Raw genomic sequence first — 17415 nt, forward strand, 5'->3', positions numbered from 1 at the left:
AGTACTACAAATCTGATACAATGGAATCAAACCTTCTGGGCTGCACAATCATTACAAGTATATGATAGCTATTCTTCAGCATCTGCTGTCTCTTAGAAACACATCATACAGCTGATTGCTTGTCTGCCTTGTACATATTCTCTACTATTTTTTGGAACAAATCACTATTATTTTTCCCATGTATTACACTTAAATTACCCCCCGGCCTCTTTTAGTCTACACCATTAGCAATAAATGAAAGGACATGAATGCAGGAGAATCTTAGAATGGATGATTTCTGTACTGGTGAGTACTGGGCTAAGTGTGAGCCTGATCTTGAAACATAAAAAAGTTTTGACAATCGTAGAAAAGGAAGCTAGACCAAATGTGAGAACAAAAGCTCTTCCTTGGCAGAAAAGGTCCTTACCTGTATTTTAATCCTTCTTTAAGCCTTTAATTCCAGTGTTGCAAGATATAGTTTGCGTTGTTTTGTACTTTGACTATTTGTATATGTAAACAATGAGCAGAGTTTACTTATTTCTGTTAGAAAATATTTTCCAGGCACTAATATTTTTCACATGGTGTAAGCTGCTCCTTTTCCTATTGGCAGAGCTTGCACTGATATCATTGCCAAGTGGATCAGGTTGTATTCAATACAGCAAGAGATCCTTGAGTTCTGGTGGTCAGCAGTGAGGAGTATTGTAAAATTAGTTTTCACAGTATAAAAAAATTCTGAATGATGCCAAGCAAACAACAATTCTATATTCCAACATCTGCTTAGGAAAATAATCTCAAGCTACTTTTAGCTGCTCTGGATAGCATGTTTTGTGTTCTGAAAATAAAAAGTATGTTAATATATTTGTTAATTCTATTTTACATGAATAATAATCTAGAATCTCTCTGAATTTTTAAAACTTTCTCATTTGTGAAGAATTTTTTTTCTGTTGGGAGAGTGTCTGATGGATTCATTAAGGGGTATATTCTCCCTGCCGTAATTAGTTAATAAAGCAACACAGAGGAGCCATGAGTAACTTTGAGAACACAGCTTGGAAGAGTCCTACTCACAGATAGCAGAATTGCAATTAGTCATGTAATTGTTTTCCACTGAAGATGAAAAAGGACTGCAAATCTGACTATTCATGCTCTGAATTTCTGATTTTCCCTGACACATTTTTAGCAAGGAAGGCTAACAGCAGAGGTGTAAGTGATTAGATCTTGCCTGTGCTACCACTATGCAGCAGAGCAAGAGGGATTTTCTGTATCTGAGAACATTCTTGTGGTTTCTCATTTGGCCCCAGATGAGTCCTGTTGTAGTGCACATATTTCTTTAATGCTATTGTAAACACATATTTGACATGTGTTCCCTTTTAAAGGTATCAGTGAAACTATTTTTTTAGTTTCTACACTAAATGTTTCCCTTTTATTCCTAGGAATCCCAGTCTTTAACTTCATATCAGCGTATGGTTACTACAAGGTGAAATTTGCTGCCAACTTAAAACCAATTAGTTTACTGGTTGCTGTGGGAGCATTCTAAAATAAGAAGGGAATTAACACAAAAAGGCATTTTGAATACTTGAAATACAAGACTTGGACTTTCCTTTGTTTATTGACACTGTTGTGGCTTGATTCTGATACTCCACATCCACGCAGTAGTTCTCAATCACTTGCGTCACAGCACTGATGTCTTATTTTCTGGATGCAAACTCAATTTGTTTAAGTATTAAGATAAAATAAAATATAAGTACTTTGTAAAATAATTGTCACAATAGCACTGGGAGCAGCAACCCCTGGGTCTGTGCCCTGCGAGGTACACAAGCAAGAAGAGGGCTGGGTTTCTTTTCTTCCGGAAAGGGTTGAAGTAGCAGATTCCAGGCACTACAGACTTATAAAGGAACAGCCACTCCTTATTTTCTGGGGAAAAAAATTACGATAACTTTTGATTTATTTATGATAAGTTTCTGTATCACTTGCAAGTAAAATGTGATTATTATGCTTGATAATCATTGATCCTTGCTGTTTTTAACGCTGACACCTTTTTGTTGGAGCTAATATATGTCACTTCCAGAACAGACCTTTCCTCTTTTCCCTTGCTGTCATGCTTTCACAGATCTTGCTTATTTCCAGCTGAGTTAGAAGATCCTTATCTAGACTTGTTTCTTCTTCATAACACTATTCCTAAAATCTCCCATCAAAGTACCCCTTAGATTCACTTACCTTGTCTTTTTTACTTCATAACTCTCTGTGCATAATTTTCTGCCTTCCCTATCAGCTTTATTAACCTGCTACTAAGCTGTCCTTATTCCTTTGTTTCATCACCATTTGCAGTCCATTACTCCCACTGTTTTCCTTCAGTCATCCTTGCAGCTTTTCCCACTCCATTTCTTATGGATGAGGAAAAGATAATATAGTTACTATTTTATTGGTTATGCAGATGACTTCTGCAGACATGTCACTTCCTTACCTACAAAGCTGTGCCTGTCTTATCTTTTGTTATCTGCTTAATTTCTGGAGTGTCTTTGTATTTACACAGAAAGGGATTCCAGTACAGACCACAGGATTTCAGTATCTGATCAGAAAATCTACTGACTATCTCAGTACAAATAGCAACAACAAAAATTGTCGTGATCGGCAGTATCAGTAGAAGGAAGTCCAAGAATTTGCTTAAATATGTTGACTTTGGAAGTGTAAAAACCCTCCAGATTTGGGTTCAAGACAAGATTGTTAGAAACTTTTATGTGCAGAAGTGGCTGAAGCCAAACTGGAAAGAAACCAAAAGGCAACTGAAAGGCAAAAACTGAAAGAAATGTTTGTAAACAGTGCATTCTGCATTCCCACTCTAGGAGGGAGGAGGGGAAAGGAGAATGTAATTTGAAAGGCAGGAAAGGTCAAGGATATTTTTGTGGAGATGGAGTTAGAGACACTTGGATACGCTCATATTTGAGAACCAGCCAGGAGAGAACAGAAGGCTGAACAAGGGCAGAAGGATGAAGGTTAGCAGGTTGGAAACATTTGGAGTCAACAGAGTAGAGAGAGCAGTTGGATCAAAAATCTGTTTGGTGATGGAAACGATAATGAAGAGGATGTTTGAAAGAGAGAAGAGTGGGGAGATTGAATAGGATCTTGTAATATTTTTAACTGAAGCCAGCAAGATCTCACACAGAAAAACTTGTATGGTGAATTAAATGAAGATCAAAGAGCTCTGGGCTGAGGGATGTAGCACTCAGGAATATGGCACAGTCAAAGTGCAGATGAAGTGTAGGAAATCTGTGTGTCTTTTGGATATTATCAAGTAGTGTTAAAATGCCTTGTCAGGTCAGAATAAAACATCTCAGAAGGTTTGGGATGACTGACAGAAATGTAGACTTTGTGGTGGGCTAGAGACAATAGTATCATGTCAGTGATTTGTTATTTGGTTCTAATGAGAAATTAAGGGAAAAAAGATTTTTCAGTGGGTTTTTTTTTTGGTGTTTTTTTTTTTTTTTCATTTTTTCTTATTGAAATAACTGTTACCCCCACCCAGGCAGTCAACCGTGTTTTGAAAATCCTTTAAAATATTTCACCTACACTTAAGGAATTTTCTTTCAAAATGCTGTTAGGAGGAAAAGGTCTGCATGTTTCATTTAAAATATTGAAAGAAAATGTTTTTACTCTTATGATTTCTGTTTGTTCCCAAAAAATCCACTCAATTCAGCACATGTTGTACTCTATCCTTGAAAGCAATTAAAAATGAGAGAAAAAAGAAAATGAAAAGCAAGGACAAGCTGTAGGTACACTATCACAGTTTAGATTATTCATAAAAATAAAAATAATCTTGTTTTTAAACAGCTCTGTTGTTCTAGGCAAGAAACAGACTCCTTGTGCTTGAATTTTCCTCAAGCCACCAGTGTGAGATACTTAACTATTTCAGAGGCATATTGTAAGCACAGCAAAGAAGATGTTTTAGAGTCTTCCTTTTTTTTCCCCAGAAAGCAGCACAATTGGGGACACAAATGCTGTCTCAGTCACATTTATCTCACTTTTAAAATAAATATCTGTAATGACAAGGGAACTCTTAGATTAGTGTGAAAAACCAAGCTGGTATTTAATGTAATGGCCACATCAATTTAATTTCTTTGTTTCTTTGTTCTTGTCAGCACAGTTGTGGGTTTAAATAGTAATTTGGACTGTTTCTCTGACTTTCTCAGTAAAAATAAATCTGATGTCATTGCATGCTCCTTGGCAGGCCATGTGTCATTATTATAAACCACATAGAGATTTTTTTCTCATCCAGATTTTCTTTGCAGGGCCTTTGCTTATGACAGAGTTACAAAACGGTGCCATTGGTTATCCTTCAACAGCTTGACAAATGGTGTGAGAAAGAAGCAAGACCATGCGTTTGATCTGTATGAAAAGAAGGGTAACTGATTTATTTACTGATTTTGTTTTTTCCAGCTATGGAGGGGGAAAAAAGCTGAGGTCAGTCAGAGACTTTTTGGCTGTAAGAGCATCCTGGGTACAGCATGGTTTTATGCATTCTGAAAGCTGCATCTTACAGTTTTATTTACAAATATCCTGGTTTTGTTGTCATGCAACTTCATCTACATAATTGCTCTTGCTCAGTTTTCCAACCTACATATTTGCCTACCCTTATACATGTTAGTCTGAATTGCTACTTCAGTTTACTACTAAAAAGCTCAGTTGTATGAGTTACTGATATTGACTTAATATTGCTTTTATTTACCTCATTAATAAGAGGGGGACATGTTCTCAGACATGGATTTTTGGTCAATCAGACACTTTGGAAACATTTTCAGTAGCTTTCTTGGGGAAGTTAGTGATCAATATTTTGAAAAAAAAAAGATACAAGAATGTATGCAGACAATTAAACAGTATTTTGAATAACTAAGTATTTAAAGGCTGTCAAAAATATATTATTTTTATGTGAAAACTGATGATGAACTCTAATTTGAAATACATTAATCAACCCCCTAATTTTCTATTTTCTTTCAATAGACTATGTCAGGAATTGTATCATGGGAAAAGGAGCAGACTACAAAGGAACAATATCTGTTACCAAAAGTGGTATCCAGTGTCAAGCCTGGAATTCAAAGATCCCCCATGAGCACAGGTAAGAGTTCAGGAGCAGAGACAATGAGAATAGTGCTCAGACAGCTTCCATAAAGCATGGTTTGACTTATTATCAGATAAAGAATTTATGAGAAAACTGACCTTAGACAACAGAATCTCTTACCTGTATTCTTGCGTTTCCCCAAGAGATGCCATTCTCCAGATCACAGAAAATCCTTACCTTCTTGGGTTTTCTCCAAAGAGGTCTCTCCTAGCGCCAGCCTGTGTCTGGATCCCTTCCTTTCCTGTGTCAATTTTTTTTTTAGCTGTTTATATCCTTTTGATCTCTTAGATACTGGCAGAAACAAAACACCTGCGTAACTTTAGCCTGGGGTCTGGAAGTTTAGCACTGATTTCTAATCGACTCCCAGGAAATGGGTAATTTTAAAAAATACATTATTAGTAAGCAAAGGATATTAGGGATATTAGCCCATGTTTTTGATCAGTATATAATTATTGTTACTATATTTTGCATCGTTACTATTAATTCTCTGTTATTTGTAGAATATGTTAAAGTCTATAAAGCACTTAGACCAGGCAACAAATACACGGAAAGGACTGAACAGATTATTGAAATCCTTTCCTTCAGATCATACGAGCAATAACTAAAGGCTGATGCAGCAGATATGGGACTTAACTTTTGAGTTTAAGACCTGATATAGAGAGGAACTGAGGCCATATCTACACTTTGAGACTAGACTTAATTCAACTATATTGGCTAAAGAAAAAGAGAAGAAAGCCAAAAGCTGAAGCCAGCAAGAGTAATGGTAAAAACAGATTCATCCACAACAAATATTGCTGGAAACTAGCAAAAGTGCTATGAAGTGCTGGTCTACTTTTTGACCATTTCTCTTTAAACTTTTTTGTATTGGCTTTAGCCATTTAGATAATAAACCCTTAAGAGCCAAAACCAGAGTGTCCTCTCACCCATAAGCTTCCTATCCACGTTGCTGCCTTTTGCTCTAGACTCCCAGCATCAGCACTTTGTTTAGGAGGAGACAAGCTGGAGACTGCTAGTGAGGAACTGGGCTGTGCACTGCTCAGTCCTGTCCTGACCAAATCTATCCAGTGTGCAAGATGATATCTTGGAACAACATGAAAAGGCAGAGGATACTTGGGTTCTCTCCTCTTATGATGTGTTACAAAGCTGAGCCTCAGGCTTGAACTTGGCTGGACTTGGCTGCTTATAATATAGACGAGTGTGTCTGATTTTCAGTGTGGGACCAGACCCATTCTTAATTGTGAACATGTGATAAATACAATCAGCTACCACAGCAATGACCTCTTGAGACTCAACACCTTGAAGTATACAATCTTCATCTTTTAGAAGTAAAAGAATTCTCAATAATTACATCCTAAGCAAGAACAAGCATTTATTTTATATAATACACATAAGACTTTATATAATTACAGTGTCTGGATAACATATATTATCATTAAATTGAATTTTAATATACAGCATACACATTTTTATCTAATACGTTTGGACAGGCACTCTTCTATGATGAATTTTATGAGAATGACTTTTCTCCTGCCTTGTGCAATAAGTTTAATTTTTAAAAGGTCACTGGATAAATGAGGTGGCTACATGCTAATTTTGTTTTTCAACATCAGAAAATATGATTTCATCATCAGAGACATGAGGGAGATGGGAAGAAGCAGACAGTAGTGGTGTGTTTGGAACTTATTAGTAGGAAAGGCTTAGATTTTTAGGTCAGTTTTTCTCAACATCTGATTATCACAAAATGCCATTGGAAAATAAATCCCTTTTTCATATTCAAAAGAGAAATATACTTTACTGATTTTTCATTATCTTTCTAGAAAGAAGTGAAATAACTTCAGACTTTAAACTTGTGCTTGAATTTAACAAATTGTATTTTTATCTATTTCTATGCCAGTAGAACCTGGAGAGTCCCAGCTGAAATCAGGGTTCCGTAATTTCCATCTCCATCCTGGTACAGATTACAAGACTATCTTTTTTTTTTTTTCTTTTTTTTTCCTCTTAGGAGGTTTTTGCCTAAATGGATAAAGCCAATGAAAAAAGGATTCAAAGAGAAATGGTCAAAGAGTAGACCAGTACTTCACAGGCTTTTTGTTAGTTTCCATGACTTTTGCTGTGGTTGAATCTGTTTTTACCATTACTCTTACTGGCTTCAATTCTTGGCTTTTTTCTTTTTTTTTCCTTACCTAATATAGTTGAACTAAATCAGCACAAAGTTTTAGGAGTGGCTCTATCTTCCATTTCTGGGTGCATCTTTACTGCATCTCATCTTTTTCTCCCTCAAAAATGTTGCTTCAGTACCTGTTAAAGCCATTTGTACATCTGACCCATCTTTAGTTCCTGATGCTATTCATTTAGACATTTTTTTTAATGTTCTGACAGCATATCTGACATAATTTGAAATGCCTTTTCCCCATATTTTCTAATGTCCATAATTTCTGAGCAGAAAGATTTTCCAGCAGGAAAATCAAATAAAATATTCTAATATGCACTGACATACTACATTAACACATACACAGGCTGCAATGTCGCATCAGAAAAGTTTGCCCAGGGCTGTCTTTAGCTAAATAAATTTGAGACATTTATATTACAAGACTACAGAGGAAAAACAGAAGCAGCAATTTTATAGGCAGCAGTAATGACATAAAAATTATTCTCTTCAAGCACCAAAAATAAGAAAAGCACTTCTAAGTAATGCTTCCACATTGCATTAACTAGAACCACAGTACAATTAACAGAGGTATTTTCCACTTCATTTAGTTCAAAGGTTTCATTAATGGGAATAAAACATGATTAAAATGTCACATGTCAGAATTTTCTTTTTGTTTCTCTCTCTTTGTCTCTCTCTTTTTATTTAAATTTTTATTGATTTGTAACATAGAATTTGCAAGGATGGCAGGAACCATACATTTCTGTTCTGCTTTTGTATATAAATTAAATCAGTGTCTGTGTATAAAGACTGTCCCAAGTGCTTGATTTAGTTTCCTAAGCTTCAAGTGTCTACAGTCTTCTTAAGGAAGATGAAATTTTACTCCTTTTTTTTTTTCCTCTAGACTATAGATACATTTGAATTGCTTTAGTGATTAAAAAAACACACACCAAAACAAAACAAACCAGAAAAAAACCCTAAACAAACACCCAAAATAAAATATTACTCATTTTCAGAATAAAAGTTACATTTTACTTGTGATATTTCTGCCAGAATTTAAATATACTGAAGAAAAAAAAACTGGAACAGATCTTAGAAAGCTCAAAAATTAAATCAATGTATTAAGTTGAATTACAAGTTTTGTGTGATCCCCTATGTATTTTGCCCAACTTTTCAATAAAGCAAAAAAAAAATCTTCATGGAATTGAGCATAACTCTGAATTTAATATGTTTTTTAACTACAGAGATTTAGCTGCTCTTTAAGCATCACTGCAATGAAACTGGCAGTGAAGTGCCACTGGGTTTGTCTGCAATGTGCAGCCTGAGTGTGTTCATGAGCTCTTGCAGTGGCACTGAATAGAACCAGCTCTGGGGTTGGGCTCCTTACTATGGGGTTAGCTATTCCCTAGTTTTGGGGGAAAAATAACTAGCGTTATTTTATGTGTGTATATATATACATACACACACACATGCCTACATATATCTTTATATGTCAGGGTGTATGTGGAGGTTTCTCTAGAGGTAAGCACATAATTTTACAGACAGCTAAGAACACAGAACCTTGACCTGGAGAGTTTATATTGGAGGGACTGAGCATAAGCAGCAGTCTCACACTGAAAAATGTGTGTTAGGCAAAAAATATAGTATCAGCTCACATTTCTTTTAAATCACTAAAGAAAAACAAAGTGCTTAGCATTGGCCTGAGAACCCGTAATCTACGGAAAAAATCTTAAGGGGTATTGTTATTTAATAGCCCCTTACAGCAAAAGGAGAGCACAGTGTAAGTCAGCTAGGTTGCTGTTAAATGACCTGATTTGTATGATAGCAATGATGAGTGGGTCTATAAGTAGCAAAGCCTAAGGTGACAACAGCGGGGCTTGTGGCAGAACATGAAGCAAGACAACTAAAGCGGGATGTGGGGAAATTTCTGATGCTGAAATGCAAAGCAGTCCATGGTTTCGGGCAGTGAAAGCCTCTCAGCTCTGTGTGTCACACTGCTCAGTCACACTCACATGCTCCTGATGCTCAGTTCTAGCTGCTGCCTGACCAGGGATGGGAGGAGGTTTCTCTGCTTGTGGCCTTTATGCAGTAGGTGCACATCAAAGCCCAGCTGGGCCCGCTGGATATGCACAACGTGCATAAGGATGGCAGGTCTGGCATGGCTATGGACCCGATTAATTTTTTCCCTGTGCACCCAATACATTTTTCCCCCTTGTCCAGGGTCATTCCACCATTGTGTTAGTAGTTATGAGCTTGTGAAGGAGAGAGCAGCGAGGGCTGGCAGGGAGTGTGCTGCTGCCTCTGGCTCTGCAGCAGATAGTTGGCTCTGGATGCCTGAGGGACAGGAGTAAAACTTGCTAGAGCAAGTTATGGACTAGACAAATTGTCCCAGATTTAGGTCATTGATTGAGTAATCCTGACTGAAGATGTGTATTTGTGTATGGACAGATATTTGGGTGTGTGCATTTGTGTAGGCAGGGTGCAGGGAGAAGGAAGCAATAAGATTATTTCTAACTGTTTGTAAAAAATACTGTGATTAACACCGAAGTTTGCATGCTCTTATACTGTAATGATTGTCATTTTAAAACTAGCTTTTTACCTTCGAGCTATCGGGGTAAAGACCTACGGGAAAACTACTGTCGAAACCCCCGAGGGGAAGAGGGAGGGCCGTGGTGTTTCACCACCAGTCCGGAGACACGCCATGAAGTCTGCAACATCCCCCTCTGTTCACAAGGTAACCCGGCACGGCTCCTGCGAAAAGTTGCCTTTACTCTACAGGTACGCAGGACTTCCAATAGTTTTAGTGACACTTGCTCATGGACTTTGAAGAAAGAATAGCTGACTTCTCAGCAAGAATAACTTATGCAGCAAGAAAAGGAGTTTTTAGAGAAAGAGGAGATCTTGTTATGTCCCAGTACTCTGGAAAACTTGAACAAGCTTTCAGGCTCAGCAGCTTTTTTTGAGGTCATGGAGGAGCTGGAACAATGAAGTTGTGCTGATTGCACAAATGTGACCCTTTTTCCACTTGTCTAGCCCATAGTGAATCCATTAACAATTCTAGTATTACTATGTGATAAAATCATCTAGTGCCACTCCATGAGAAAATCAACTTTTCTTCTTTTTGATGAAAATACAGATACTGAAGTATAGGACAAAAGCTTGATCTAAGCATGCATTTTGTTTTTCAAATGAATACTGTAAATAAGTAAAACTTTTTTAGAAATCCAATCTTATTTGACTTGCAAGTCAGAGAATTCAAAAGACACTTCATTTGCACCATTGCATTTGTTGACTTTTGAGTCCTGTTAACCTCCAAACTAAGCTCATGTATCTTGCTAATCAGACAATTCAGTTCCAGTCCATCAACTCATTTAAATTCTCAAGATAGGATGCCTTTAATTTTCCTGCTAATGTGTCATGTGTAATAGCTACACAGTGGTGGGGGGAGAAAAGGGAGAGGGAGGGAGGGAGGAAGAGAATGATTTACAAGGAGTTCAAAAGTCTATTAAAAGCTAAGATTTAAAAATCAATTTAAGTGAGCTTCAAATGGGATAAGACATGGAGCTCACTGCAGGATGAAGACTTTGGTAGCGGATGTTTTGACTGAAAAGTGATATCTGTAATTGCATAAATTAGTATTTACTAAGTGATCCTTCATTACAATTTCTCTAATTAGGGGACCCTTGAGAAATGTATCTATAGCTAATTGTAGTAAATTTATTTTATATTTTAGGACTTATTCTAAATTATGAAGCATATTTTGTTCAACTGTGATTTCAAATCCCTTTGGTAGCTTTTACCCACTCACCCTCCACCCCCCACTTTCCCAAACCAGGGCTGAAAATGTATCATAGTTTAAGCTGCCAAAAAGAATTAGTATCGAAAAGAAACAGTATCATATGTAGCCAAAAGTGCTGGGAATTTAAAGAGAGAGACTGTACTGCATTTAAATTGTGATTCAGACATTATTCTGCACTTAAACTTGTGCTGTTATTACACTATGACTTACAGTGATTCAGAATAATGAGTGTTACTTAATTAGAAAATATCACCTCTAAAAAATACTCCTTCCTTAGATGTGTGTCTCTGTCACTATCCATAGATAAGGTGAAAAATCTCCTAGGAACTTGAATGCTTCTAGCAGCTCACACGTACCTGCCTCGAAACCATAGAAGTATCTTATAATGTGATACCAAAGTTAAGCATCTGAATTAGCTCTAAGAGATGTAATTCTATTCCAAAGGACATTTCCCATACCAACCTAACTAATAGATATCAATTTTTTATACCTCTCTAGGTTGGCTTCAATTTATAACAGCAGGGATTTAATTTTTTTTTCTGCTACAAATCAGGAGCATAATAAATGACTAGTACATTTTTTTTTTCCTAGTTGAATGCATGACCTGCAATGGAGAGAGTTACAGAGGGCCAATGGATCACACCGAGTCGGGCAAGGAGTGTCAGCGCTGGGATCTTCAGAGACCACACAAGCACAAATTTCGTCCAGAGAGGTAATCCTTCCTCCCCCTCAAGTAAATCCATGTGGTTATAATTTGAAAATTACACATGTCTGGAACCAGTTGGGCAAAATCTGCATTAGCTGAACTGAACTTTATGAGTTCACCATTTTTAGTTGCTTGGGCTTCTGGCCCATGGTGTGTGCAGGCTGGCTACCGTCAAGATGGAGATACAGGATGGGGACTAGAGGTTATTTGGTGCAGTTGTGGCTACATCCCACGGCTGTGTAGTGCAGTGATGTACACATGCTGCATTAATTGATCAAAATTTCCTCCCTAACTTCATTAACAGTAAAAAATGAACCTTTTGAATGTTTCTGTATATGTTGTTACACAGCTTCAGTCAGCTTAAAATCCCTTAAAGTAATCACAAAGTAAATAATGATTAAAAGTCATAACTTTTTGTTAGAGTTCTTAACATAATTAGGGAATATAAACTTGCAACATTGTCAAGTCAGAGTATGTTCCTTTTTTGAAATATTGAACAGCTTTAAAGCTATATATGGTCTTTTGTTGTAATCAGGTTTAAGTATCCAATTTGTTTGACCAAAATATTTGCCTGCTACACTTTTTTTCAGCCTGGGAAAGGAGTTTGTCATTCTGTTTAGCATTTTATGCACATGGATTTATATTTTAGACCTTTTTTTTTTTTTTTTTTTTTTTTTAATTTAGGGATAGATACATAATGCCAAAAGGTGAGTCAGAAATAGCAAGACAAAATGCATCCCTCTAAGGTTTGTCCTAGAGGGTAAAATTCACCCAACTGCAAAGGGTCATCTATAATACACCCTTTTGGAAGGATTCTGTGTGGGGGTTTAGGCCACACAGGAAGGTCTTTGTGTTTCTCTTAAACTGGACTAAAGTTTCATCTTAGTTTTACTCTGGATTTTGGATTAACTCCGTTTATAAAGTGGAGTCAATAAACCTAAACTACCAGAGGAAGACTGCAAGAATCAACAACCTCAGAATGATTGAGACCTTCTACTGAAAGTATCTTTATATATATTGAACTGTTCTACTAAATAAAACATCATTTTTATACTCAGAAATATGAGTACTGGTAGATTTTCTAAAGCCTGATTATTCAGCAAAACATTAAGGGTCTGCAGTTTTGGAGTTTATGTGATATAACTTCTTTTACCTCTTGGCTCAGATGATCTGCTTCATGAATAACAACAGGCTCTCACACAGTGCTACAATAAATATTTTGTATTAGCAGACTGGGACTGAAGATAATCTGTTTCTGAGTTTTGCCATGCACTTGGTGTGTATTCTAGAATAAGTCACAGAAATAATTTTGTTCCTTGGGAGTGAAACATTTATAGAACTTCTGGGTACAAACAATAGTAATTTCACTGTCAGGAGGAAATGTCTTTTTTTTCCATTAATTTTAGGTTGTTTGTAAAATGACTTTTCAGTCTAACTGCACTCTCATGAACGATCATCTTCCTCCTTGAAAGATTTTCTTCAGAAAATATCTTCTTGAGGTTTTTCAGGCTCTAATAATAATGCTTTCTTATTAAAAAGCAACCCATCCAGATTGAGCTGATCTGTATGTGCTCTCAGAAAGAGCAACTGGGATCCAAAGACTTCTAATACACTGATGTTAATTAACTCCATGGAATGGTCGTTAAGGGTAGTGACAATTATACTTTGATTATACTAGCTTTCAAAGACGTTGTGGGTTTTGGTTTGTTTGAGTTTTTTTGACAGTCATTTAAGCTGAAAATAAGAGAGGAGGTCTGGAACAAATGACCCATTAAAATACAGCAACCTCTTGAGAGGCTTATCCTGCATCATCTAGGAGTAATGTGAATAACCTGGAAAGCAGGAGAGACTAGCTGGGCAGATTTAAATTTATTTTCATTAAGGGATTCATCAGTTGCCATGACAAAGAAAGCAAGGTAAAACCAGTAATCTTTTCAAATGCTTCAGTCTGCTTGCTGTTGGACAATGCTTTCAGCTCAGGGTGAATACATCTCACTTTTCCTTTCTGTCACCTCAATGAATTGTTCTACATTTATTCCCTTCAGAGGTCACTTACTGAAGAGAATTCATAATACCTGTTTACTTAGATGTGACTGAAGCTAGCAATAGGAATGCCCACAAAGAACTCCTGCATGACCTGTTCTAGCTATTAGTGGATGCAGAATTGTATTCTGAATCTCTAGTGTACTCCTCATGGGCAGGATTATGCCTCAGTATGGAAGGAAGACCATTGAGGTTAACGACTTAGGCATAGAGTAGCATAGAGAAACAACAGATTCCTCCTCTTCTGCTCATATTTGCTGCTCAAAATCAAATATGCTCTGAAAACAGGCACTTATTGCATGGAGAAAAGTAGGGTTGAAGTGTAGTATAAGAGCTGAATAACTCTGGATATCCTTTTATTAAAATACTTTGGTTTATACCTCTTGTATGAAAATTTACTTTATATAGTAACATGTTTCCAGTCCTGCATGTCTTTTAAAACAAAAAGAAGGGGAAGAGAAAAATTGGTGAAGAGTTTTAGGCACTAAGTTTCAGTATAGTTCCAGCAGAGCTAAAGATCAGCACCTGCCTCTTTAAAGAGAATAACCTGTTCATTTAACACTTCTTTCCCCACTAGAAATTGAGAAAAACTCTTGATTTTGACACCAGAAGTGTATCTTAATGCTTCATTTCTGTTTCAGCAATGAAGTACAGCTACTGCAGTTTCAAGGGGCGAAAAAATGAAATACATAGGTTTCTGAAAGATCTTGGAAACCTCAGGCTATTTGTTGGGTCCAAGCAAGAAGTCATGCCCAAGTGTACTGGGGGAGCAGGACTGTGCAGAGCAAAGGGACAAGCTCTCACAAAATCCTCCACAGTCTCACTGGTGAATTTTGTGGAACAGTTTGAAGTTCTGTTGTTTATCTTATCCCTAATATTTGTGTCTTAAAGGTGTTAGCTGGCCTTTTCTATAGGAACTGATGAACTGTTTCTTTTTTGATATGAAGGAAGGCAGAAGTGTGCCTGAACACTGTGGGAAGAACCAGTGACTGGGAAGACTGTTGTTGCTCTAGAAAAGGGCACACATATATAGTAGGTGGAAAGATACAGTTCACGAACACTACTCCATTCCACAAAGACACTCAAAGCATGATCCTGGAAGAACTGTTACAATTATACTTAAATTTTAGTTAGTAAATAACACATTTTTGACATACTGTAGGACCATATCATACAATATTAGGAAGGACAAAGCATTCAGTGCTATGAAAGACACTTGTCTTCTAGAAAGTAGATCCTTTACATCCCTAGTTGTTTTGAATGGCTTTTGGGAGCTATGACTGCAGATACTTTGCCATGCTTGAACTCACCTTCGTTCCTGTGCATTGCCACGGACTCTCCGTTGCTACTTGACAGGGAGCACATACTGCCAACATCAAAGCTCATCACTGCACCTACCAGATAGCCAAAGCCATCTCATTTTCTGCTATATTGTTAGCCCATTAACTGCTTGTGAAATCCTTGGACATAATTCGTTCCTTTACAGTTTCTCTTCTACCTAGGAGAAAACATGGTACTGCTGCTAGATCTGAAACTATCACTTTCTTGACAGCCCTTAAATTCTCATTTTTGTGAGGTTTCTCCTTGTTGGTGGTTTTGGGTTTTTTTTGTTTGTTTGTTTTTTTTTAATTTTACTTAAATCTTGTTCCTGTCCCTTGTGTAGATGAAGGAACCTGATTTTTCCCAAGGAATGGGAGATCAAGTTGCAAATGCATGAGTCAAAATTAGGATGATTGTCTGACAGAAAAAGCATCCTAACAAAAACACACACTTGTAAATCATATTTTCCTCGGCTTGTGTGAAACACATCTGCTTGCAGTTGTGAATGGGTTCAGGTTCCCAGGTAGTTAACTTTATTGTTCCTTTACATACTTTCCATGTTTCCCGAGGGGGCAAATCTACGTTTTGTTTCTTTTACAAATATGTTTCAATAAAACTGAAAAACAAAGATAATTTTTATTCATTGTAGGAAAAAAAAGGATGCATTTATCTCTTTACCATTAAGTTTATAGAATTTCATATGGCACATTTATACAGAAAGAACCTCCTTATCTTGAATATCTGCCTTACCATTCAATGATGGCAGTAGGAATGTGGAAACAATTAAATGGCACAACAGTTTGAAATCTTAATGAGATAAAGTGAGACGGAAGTTAATTCCTTATTTTTCCTCTTTTTTCTCCCCCCGATGCTTGAAATGAGGGCATGACCTAGAATGAGCTCTATTACAAAAATGGAGCTATCATTAGTAACACAGCTATTCAAAATAGCTTCCAGTTTGAACCCAGGGCTGTTGCACTGAAGAACCTGTTTTTTTAATGAGTCCAGCATGCCAGGCAGTGTTTATATAATCCACACTTAATTGGGCTGTTTCAAAAAACCGAGTGGCTTTAGAGTCTGTTCATCAGTTGACAGACACAAGAGCAAGAGTTTAGCAATTAGCAGAGTTACCCCATCCGGTATCCTGTGCATTAGCACAGCAGGGAATCCCCTCAGTGGAGGTCTGATTCTGCCTCATGTTTGGAAAGAGATTTTGTGTTATTAACTTTCTAAAAGTGTTAAAAAGTGTCTGCATCCATCTCACAGGATCAGGCCCAAGGTTAATGGGAACTGGTTCTTGTTTGTCTCTGCTGAAGACTGTCCTTTAAGTACCTTGCACAAGCCTGTGCAGTGTTGCCAGGAAGACTTCCCTGACACGTTTCTCACTGTGGTTTGCAGATATCCTGACAAGGGCTTTGATGATAATTACTGCCGCAATCCTGATGGCAAGCTGAGACCATGGTGCTACACTCTTGACCCTAACACCCCCTGGGAGTACTGTGCAATTAAAATATGTGGTGAGTTCAAGCAAAATTTATTACTTCCTTTTCCTTTCGAAAATCTGGACACAGATAGTTCAAGCAACATAGGACCACAGTTAGTTCATTCATTGCACTTCACTGACTTTTAAAACATAGCTTTCAAAGAGGATCTCTTGTGAAGACATTATGTTTAATCTGGACAGGAAATAAGAGAGCTGTGTGTTAATTAACACTGGAATATGTGTATACCTTACATACAATAAATTGCATTAAAATGTAGGAAAATCAAGAACTAAAAAAGTGAGGCAACATCATCATGAATATCTCATGTACAGTATTAGTTTGGCCATGCTGGTCACCGGCATTACAGTCTGGGAGTAGGTGCACGCACACCTTCCCTACTCAGTGCTCTCTCTGTCAACAACTGGTTGTTGCTTTGTTTTCCTCTTGCACATTCTGTGGTTCTAGGCTTCGGTTCCTGCACACTATGCAGCCTTGTGCTGAAGACAGAACTATTAATTTCCTCATGGGTTTCTCTGTGATATTCAGCACTCCAGTATCAAAGCGCTCCACAGGCAATTAATTTCTTTTCATCTGTCAACTACAACTTTTGTTATCCTCACTTCATAGACAGGGAATTGAATCAAAGTAACATTAAGGTATACAAATATTGGATGCCCACTTTGAGATATTTTAGTTCAGAATTTTTAGAGCATTCTGCGGCATGTTCTATCTTCAAAGCCCAGATCCTCCTCACGTTGGTGGTAGCTCTGACAGCTCTATTCTACTGACAATTAGATGTCTTAAATGAGCAGTACAGGGACAATGAGG

At 37.1% G+C, this 17415-nt stretch overlaps 1 protein-coding gene across 1 annotated transcript in view; it reads left to right on the forward strand.

Moving 5' to 3' along the window:
- HGF (hepatocyte growth factor) overlaps positions 1 to 17415 on the forward strand; it is a 79434-nt gene that overhangs the window by 34266 nt on the left and 27753 nt on the right. The window contains exons 4-8 of the mRNA XM_068400594.1: positions 4263 to 4375; positions 4972 to 5086; positions 9827 to 9969; positions 11626 to 11746; positions 16502 to 16620. Coding sequence (XP_068256695.1) covers positions 4263 to 4375; positions 4972 to 5086; positions 9827 to 9969; positions 11626 to 11746; positions 16502 to 16620 — 611 coding nt within the window. The remainder of the gene's footprint in view (positions 1 to 4262; positions 4376 to 4971; positions 5087 to 9826; positions 9970 to 11625; positions 11747 to 16501; positions 16621 to 17415) is intronic.

Source organism: Nyctibius grandis, chromosome 5 (genome assembly GCF_013368605.1).
Source record: "Nyctibius grandis isolate bNycGra1 chromosome 5, bNycGra1.pri, whole genome shotgun sequence".
In the NCBI taxonomy this organism is placed as follows: Eukaryota; Metazoa; Chordata; class Aves; order Nyctibiiformes; family Nyctibiidae; genus Nyctibius; species Nyctibius grandis.